At 46.2% G+C, this 8,691-nt stretch overlaps 1 protein-coding gene across 2 annotated transcripts in view; it reads right to left on the bottom strand.

Moving 5' to 3' along the window:
- Nucleotides 1-446: 446 nt before the first annotated feature.
- The window catches only part of RNF130 (ring finger protein 130), a 55,789-nt gene continuing 47,544 nt past the window's right edge, over nt 447-8,691 (bottom strand). For both annotated transcript variants that reach the window (XM_010399928.3, XM_039559414.1), the window contains one exon: nt 447-7,147. In XM_010399928.3, the coding sequence (XP_010398230.2) occupies nt 7,038-7,147 (110 nt within the window). In that variant the 3' untranslated portion in view covers nt 447-7,037. The remainder of the gene's footprint in view (nt 7,148-8,691) is intronic.

The following is an 8,691-nucleotide window of genomic DNA, read 5'->3' as shown; positions in this document are numbered from 1 at the left end:
TATAAATATTTATCAGCTGGCTCAGCCTTCAGGGCTTTGCCTTCTCCTCAATGGCACAGCTGTTTTTGGGGATCAGCGTGGTGGTTTCTGAAGGCTGGGTGTCCTGTAGGAAGGGTTTGAGCACTGGGAGAAGATGCTGAAGAATCCTCTGTGCCATCTTTAAGGTGGCAAAAGCTGTGGGAAAGTGGATTAGTGTCTCCAGCATACTCATAAGCCACTTTGAACCATGTGGCCCTTAATGGCCTGGGATTTCTAGGCATTAGTACAGCAAGATAATAAAGTATTTACATCAGAGTGGGAAAAATCCTCTCTGAAAACACATCTTTAGACAATGTTGTTCCACACTGTCCTCTAAGACAGCTCTACAAGAAATGCTGGAGGGACTGGAGTCACTGGGTGATGCTTTCATCCTCCCATATTTTCAGACACCAGACTCACAAGCTGTGTATTTTTAAATTGCTTTTTATTGAAATGTAGTACATTAGCAAACCCTAACTAGTCGGTATACACTATGAACATTTCGGCATATACCACGTAAATACAATACAGTGTTATACTTACATCAAAACATGTCAACAAGTTCTGCTGCTGGCAAGCTACACTTCCACAGGGGCTGGAAAGCTCTGGCTGTCAGGAGGGCACTGCGTGTGCCCATGTCCCCACAGTGCCCCCAGACCCCTGGCAGCTGCTGGCGTGTTTAGGTTACGTGGTCACACCGGTGTGACCCACCTGGCACCAAGCCAGTTCAGACTTTCCATTCTACCCGCATGCAAATTGGGGTTTTTGTTGTTGTTTGCTGCAGTCTCCTGTGCCCAAAGGCCGGGGTGTCCCCTCTCTGCCAGGATAAAACGATCCCGTTTTGGTGGATTCAGTGCATAGTTAGCCATGGCCTTGAGTAGGTGATCCTGGACAGGCACGGTCATACAGAGCAGCTTTTAGTATTTAACATCTACTTGCAAACTGCAGCAGGGCTGATGAGACAAGCAGAAGAGCGATGCTATCACTCATTTTGCTCCGAAAGGTTATTCCCCGTTATAGGAGTGGGCTGACAGACCTTACCAGTGCTGGGAGTTAAGCCTAGACACAGAGGGTGGGAAAAGTCTGCCTGCTGATGTCGTGGCACAGGGAAGGCCTCTCGTTCATGTAGCACCTTCCAGCACAAGCAGAAAGGGACAGGCTGGGGCACTGCCTTGCTGGGACCTCACAAACCTGCACCACGAGCTTTGCTTTAACAGCCCCACTCTATTAAACATTCCTGGCTTAACAGCAGCAAAGAACAAGTTTACTTTCAAGCCCAGACTTTCCTGTGCTGGAGCATGGGAGGGTTGCTGAGCTGTTTTCTGTATGATCCTCTCTCCCAGTGCAGCCCAGGTCTGTGGGAAGGCTGCAGGCAGCTATAGCTCTTACTGCCCGAGACAGTCTGAGGGTGTTACAGACACAGGCACGGGGGATCCACAGCAAATCTGACGATCCATGCCTTAACACAGCCCAGCAGAGCTGCTCTGATGGGAATTAATGGCTCTTATCCCCCTGAGGGGTTTGGGCAGCTGAAGATCAAGTCAGAGCCAAGCAAGGGCCAGCCCCCAAGTATATGGGAAGCAGAAAAAAAAAAAGGCAAATGGCACATAAATGCACACAGCTGAGCTCAGGGAAAAGAATAAAAGCTCCTGGTTCCTGAGAAGCTTGTGCATACAAGTGGAGAAAGGAATAGCCCAGCAGGAGTGAGGGAGCCTTCACATACATGCCCAACTGATTTCTGGACTGCAAACCCCCAGTCCTAGCTGTATGACACTAACTGATGTTACACCTCAGCCTTGCATTGAAATCACTCTAAGTAGCTTCAACTTTCAATAAAACACTATGTAGTTCTTACTTCGTAGGAATATTAATACTTAATTATTAACTCCTTAGGAAAGGGACTATTTTTGGGCAAAACTTTATACCACAGGGCCCCAAAGCCCAGAGACCCTGGACATTATTGCCATAAGAAAGAAAAAATATTCAGATGTTATTGCACAACCTACACATCCATTTCTCTTCATGTGGGCATCACCACGAGGCTAAAGGGCAGAAAAGCAAAAGGATGCTCCATTCAGGGATCCAGAGAATGAGCATCCCACAACAACAGCCCACATCCCATACACCCTGCTGTGGCTGAGCACAGCCCACCAGGAACCTCTGTGCTCCCACAGACAGTGACTCTGGTTTGGAGGGATGCTGGCATGGTGATGGCACAGTGAAGCGATGGCACAGTGATGGAGAAGATGCTGAAAAACAGGTGGACAGCAATGTCTGCACAACAGGGACCTTCACCCTGCTCTCCAGAGGAGGAGGAAGCCAGTAGTAATTGATGGAGTGGAAAGGTAGAGATTAATTGGGAGAATTAAGAGTGTCTGGGAATGTTGCAGGCTTTTAAAAAGACTAGGTTAATGAAAGGATCAATTAACTGACAGATAACAAGGTGTCAATTGGTGGTGCTTTGCAAAGGCCCTGTGAGCAGATTTCATCCCCCCCAAAGCACCTCGAAAGCACCAGGTAAACCTGACATGCCCTTGTGAAGTTGGATTTTTTGGTCAACATCTCAGGACATCAACTGGCTGGGGCTTACAGAGCATCATGGCCCTGCATCAGACGAAAAATCCCATCTGGAGCCCTGCTCTTGTCACTGCATCCCACAAGGAAGGGGTACGGAGTACCGCTTTTTCTCTTAATTATTTCAAAGACAAGGGAAAAAAGCAGAAATGAGCACCAACACAATGAAGTACTGTCTACTTCTCCCCTGATTTCCCCCCAGTCGGTTTAGTTGGAGTATCTTTCCCTCTCTCACTCCCTCCCCTGCTCACTAGTTTCCACCAAGTGTGCCAGAGCTGAGGCTGCCCTGCGGTGCAGCAAGTCTAGCAGGAAAAGGAAAAAGTGAAGATATCTTTAAATATAACAACACATATGCAAGCTGTCATGGCACATCACACACTCTTCTGCACCAGTCAGGCTGGAAAATTAGGTCAAGTATGGCTGGGTAACACAGGGTGAAAAAGGAGCAAAAGCTTTACTTGGGAAATTGAAGGTGTTTCCTGAGGTCTCTGCCCTGAGCTCTCCTGTCCTTCTCTCCCCACCCTGCAGGGCTGGCAGCAGCCCCATGGCTCTTGCCCTTGCCCCACTGTGCCTTGGCTTGTGAGCTGCTGTGCTACTTCTTATGCTGTAAAAAACAAACGACTACTAGCTAAGCAAAATAACAAATATTTTTAATAATTAAGTCAACCCACTCGCCAGTAATCAGGCTGCAGAGCTGCCTGAACTTCAGCTCAACCCTGGTGCCCTCATCCTTCAGCTCATGACCTGACTGTACCTCAAACCTAAACTGGACGGAACAAGTCCTGGAGCCTCAGTGTGACCCATGTTTCCTGCAAAATCCCCTCTGCTAGTAAAAAGCTCTTGGCTCTCCAGAGCCTTTGCACTATTTTACATGAATGTGTTTAAAGAAAACAGATGTGTAAAAGTCTCATAACATAGTCCTAGACATGTTTATTAAACTATTTGTGGTCTTTCTTTGGCTAATGTAGGATACCTGGCTATTCCTATAGCATCCTCAGGTGCCAGGGCAAGCATCCTAGAGCAAAGGGACAATGCAGATTCCAACACATGAGCTCACTGGATGGAGCAGTTGTGAGGGTCATTAGGTAAATTTTAACATGCTTCAAATTTAATATTTAATGTGGTGTATTATAGGTAAAAAGCACATTTACAGTCTGGTTTTTTACTGGCAATTATCCTCTAAGAACACAAGCAAATCTTGATTTTACAAATGTCTTATGGGAACATGCAAAACTTTCATAGAAGAGGAAGCCGAGAAAGGGAAAGCGAAGTGTTGGGGTTTAAATAGTTTAGGAAAACACTTGGAGATAAAAGCTTTTTTTATATGTAGAAGTCATAAACTGAATGTTTTCCTGTTAAAAAGCACTTTTTTTAAACCTTAAAAATTATTTTCCAAGTTACTGGCACTTACAGTCCTTGGTAGGTTGCCATATATTTTACTTCTGTGAAATGACTCAACCACACACAGCACCACTGCAGCAGAACAAGAACAACGATGCTCATCAAGCTTTTTTTATATACTGATTAATATTAAAAGGAAAACCTCAAACTTGCCAGCACAGCCCAGAAAAAATCACCCATGTTGCTGAGGTGCCTCTTCCCCATCCTAAACATGACTAACTGGGGGAAGGCCTGCTCCAGCACGTCCTGGCACGCACATAGGGACCAATTGCTTGAACAAGCTTTTAATTTTTCCGTTGCAAGATTTCCCAAATCCATGATGTCAATTACAAATGTCAGCTGCCCTGTCCAAGATGCTACAGCACAAATCCATTTTTACATCACTATGCCAGACTCTGATCTACACTGAGGCAAACCTGCCCTCCCCCTGCTTAAAACCAAGATGTTCGGTTAGAAATAAGATTTAGCAAAATACAAATTGCATTATTTATTATATTGTCTCTGAGGGCTTTGTGCTTTCTAGTTTTGAAATTTAATTCCTATGTCTGTTCTAGCTTTTCTGTATGTTCTGGCACACAGCTTGTGCAAACCGGATCAGTTGGAGCTGAGAAATCATCAGTTTTGGTTTTGCGCTGAAACTGTGCCCCAGTGACATTCCCGGTAGCCTTAGGGGAAATCTTAGGGGAAATCTTAGGGGAAATCCCTGTGTCGGGATGGGGCAGCCCCTACAGGAAGGATTTGCCTGGAGCACCAGCACCCTACGCAGTGCTACAAGAGCCTGTCCTACCCAAAACCCCACCGAAGCAGCTCTGTGCTGGTCAGAGACACCAAGACATGTTTGCATTTAACCAGGAACACCCAGGTATCTGGGTTTATCGTAACCTGACTGCTCTCCACAGATAAAAACAAGCCCCATAACATCCTTGAGAGACGGTGGTTTTCCTCTCGGGCGTTTGCGTTCCCAAGGCGCCGCTCCCACGTGTCCCCGCTGTGATCTCGCAGATGCAATTACGAAAACAGGGGCTGCTCAACCAGCGCTTCTGCCGGCCCCGAGTCCCCTCCGGCTGCAGCTCAGCCAGGCCGGGATGCAGAGCTGGGCACGGGCTCGCCGGCCGTGCCCGGAGCTGTCGCCGCCTGCCTCACACACCCGCCAGCAGAGCAGGGATGCTGACCACGACCCGCTGCTCCCCCAGCCACTGTGGCACTGCCTGTGACCTTCACTTCTGCTTTGTAGGAGAAAGTGGGTGTCAAAACTGTGCTCTTTAAAAAAGCTTGGGGCTTCAGAGCATTTCCAGAGTGAGCTGAATGGCAATAAAAGTGCATTCGGTAAATATCAATGTAGGTATTATGAGAAAAACCTCCCTACACTTCACGCCACCCACTCTGGAATTATCAGATTAAATAAAGCTGATGCACAGCAACAAAAGTCAAAGCACGCTCAGCAAAGAGGCTCATTTCCTCATTTTACAGAGCTGGGTTTTTCTTTTTCTCTTGAACATCCATGTTAAAGACACAGCTGAACCACACTTCAGAAAAGGATATATGTTAAGCAGACTGCTATACAATTAAAAATATTATAAAGGAGGGGAAATTCCCCTGCTTGTAGCAAAAGCAGGTGAAATTAAAGCATGGCAGGATGAATCTTACCTTTCTTTTTGGCTTAACTGATTTCTCAAGATTCCTATACAGAGGGTGAAACTGTGTTTCACATTACAAGGACACAAATGAGTTTCTACACCTACAGTAACTAAGACTGCAATGGAGAAAAATCCAAACATTCATTAACAGCTATGCATTGTCTGGTAGGAAAAGGTGGAGCAGAAGCGCTCGCTCCTCCACGTCGGCTCATTTGAGGAACGCTGTGGATGACTTAGCTCCAGAGGTTCCTCTCTCGCTCTCCATTTCTGCATTGTTCTCTCAGAAGCTTGCAAACAATATCCATTTCCCCACTGCTTTTGTCACATGCCAGTAAAAATTGATTTTTCCTGCAGTGTGTCAAAGCAGTAGCTGCTTTCCTTTCTTCTCCTGCTTTTTGCATTCCCATTATTGATGTCAGTGGGAAAGGGCACAGCTCAGAGAACGTATTTGTTAAGTAACTGTTGCAGATCTCAACAGGAGAGTGGGATAAGAAGCATACTTCTTTTCTTCTCTGTGTAATGCCAACATGCTGGCTTTTAAAAAACCTCAGTGAAAAATTTGGTGGATTTTTTTACCCCCCACCCCCCAAAAAAAAAGTTACGTGAGAAAGAAAGCTGATTCGATTCCTGCATATTTCAAAAAGTCTAATGGTTTTCAGGTAGATCAAGTGCTGGTTCTGTGAACGTCCTCTCTACAGAAAGAGACTCACTTGACTTCAGCACACAGAAGGACCAAAAGTATATTCTGTGTATACCATTCTTCTCCTGCTTCAATCAAATGGGAGAAAAAACCCAAGCATCAAGTTCCTGGAAATCTTTCTGCAAAGGCAGGTCCTCTCTGCATCTTGAACGTCAGACTGGCTCGCCACTGTCCGGGGTTAAGGGAGTTGTAGGAAACTCAATGCACTTATAAAGGTCCCTCTCAGAAGGGGCTATTTCACAGTAGGGTTATGGATTGACCGAGATACACGAGTGCTTTTACCAGTCACTGGCCATCTCCTCTACAACCAGTTCCCTTTCTGACATTGCCCAACCATCTGGACAATTAAAACATTGGAATCAGCAGACGCCTGTGTAAGAGACGCATTTGCAGTTCAGCATGAACTCTTAGGGCCACCGTAAAACCTCTCCTGCATCGCCGCGGCTGGGCCGACACAGCTCCCCATGCTGTTACTCAGCAATTTCCATCAGACAACCTTGCTTGCACACAACTCTTTGTCAGCTCAGAGATGCCACCCTCAGAATCCACCACAGCTGGTCTTCGTCTGTGCAATCGAGAAGGCGGGTTCGTGTTCTGGAAAAAGCAGCTCTTCTTCAGACAAAGGAGATCCATGGAAAGAGTACACAACAATAGGAATGAGAAATGAAAAAAACGGAAAAAGGGCCAGGAAGGAGCATGGATTCCTTTCAGGTTTTGTTCTCATCGTACATGTCCAAGGCAGGCTCGATGGTTGAGAACTCGCTCTCGTAGACCAGGCTTCGAGGGGACAGAGAGTTACGATGGAAGAAGTGACTGCCTGCAAGAGGTAGAACAAAACCACATTAGCAACACACATGAACAATGGAAGAACTGAGTAAAGCATCCTCATACCTGTCTGCTGGATGCAAACACAGTACACATGGAAAAAACAGCCACCCTTTAGCATGAACCAGTAACAACCATATGAAATATTTTACCTCTGTTCGTGTGCTCCCCTGCCAATTTAAAGCAACTGCTTTCCACATGCATGAACAGTCCCACCTTAAATGGCTCTTTCAGATAAAACAGGTCAAGTCTGAGCAAGGCTGGGGCAGGCCAGAGATTCACACTCGGTGCTGGCTGTTGATTTACAGTCTTGTAAAGCAGGGATGTGCTTCCTCAGAAGACCCAGAAACCTCTGGTCAGCACCCAAGCGCTGTGCCCTGCACCAGCACAAAGTGCTTCAGCTCCAGGTCAAAAGGAATGAGCAGGCAGAGTGAGGCCCTCCCCGAGGATCACCCCACCGATGCTGCTGGAAGCCCAGCCTCCTCCAGAGCTCAGCAAACTCCATCCACGAGTCACCTTCTAGAAACAGCCACCTACAGATTTCCTTATGCATAACCAAAGGGGACCCAACTCTCTTTTCCAATGCTGGCAATACCCAAAACAAGCACAACAGGGCTGTTGATGAAGTGGGGAGTGGAAGTTAATTTTTTTCCCTTGGTGGTCTGGCATTCCCATGGTTCTCTGAATCCACATATGTGTTTTTGCAAGGAGCCCAGCCCTCCTGCTGTACAAACGATTCTCTCTGAAAGCATCTATCATCAGATCAGGCCCTTGGCCAAAACGCTTCATTACCTGGTTTCTCAATCCCAGGGGGGATTAGCTGAGAGCAAGGCTACTTAGATTACAATACACCAGGCAGCTACATTGAGCCAAACTGGAGGCAACTGAAAAGCTTTCAAGTTCATCAAGAAGGCATTCAACAAACTAAGGTGCCTCCAGTTTCAGGCAACAGCGAAGCAAGATGCTTAGGGAATTGTAGTTTTAGCCCTGGCAAATTTTAGCTGCTTAAATCCCCCTTTCTTTGCCAAATTTTGAGCCCAGCTCATTCTGAAACAAAGACCTTACAGAAGACATAAGAAAAGAAGAATTCAGCTGCTACTGTCCAAAATGCCTTTTCTCCTTCCCCACTCACCCAAAAGACACAGACTTTGTGTGCCCAGGTAAAATCCTTGCTAAGAACAGCAGGAAACTGGAGCTGGGCAATGGATCTGCTGCTCTTTTACAAGCAAAAGTCAGTGCACACACTCACTCCACCATTTGCAGTGAGAATGGGAAGTTCTCATAAGCAAATGAATTTTTGATCTCGTAGTTAACTGAAACAAGAGTGGAATTAGCAGTTACATTGCACAGGAGTGAACTGTTCACTCTGCCAGGAGCATATATCCAGGTACTTGGAACAAGTGGGCTGTCTTGGAATATACTTCACAGAAGCAGTCAGTGGGGAATGATAAATGCCCATTTTCTGGATCTGAATCGTCCCCCAAACTTACAGGTTTTTAAAACTGGGCAATGCTTAAAATAAAAGCAAATAAATAA

Source organism: Corvus cornix, chromosome 13, assembly GCF_000738735.6.
Source record: "Corvus cornix cornix isolate S_Up_H32 chromosome 13, ASM73873v5, whole genome shotgun sequence".
NCBI classification, from domain to species: domain Eukaryota; kingdom Metazoa; phylum Chordata; class Aves; order Passeriformes; family Corvidae; genus Corvus; species Corvus cornix.
Note: the sequence above shows the minus strand (reverse complement) of the source record. Positions and strands in the feature narration are given on the sequence as shown.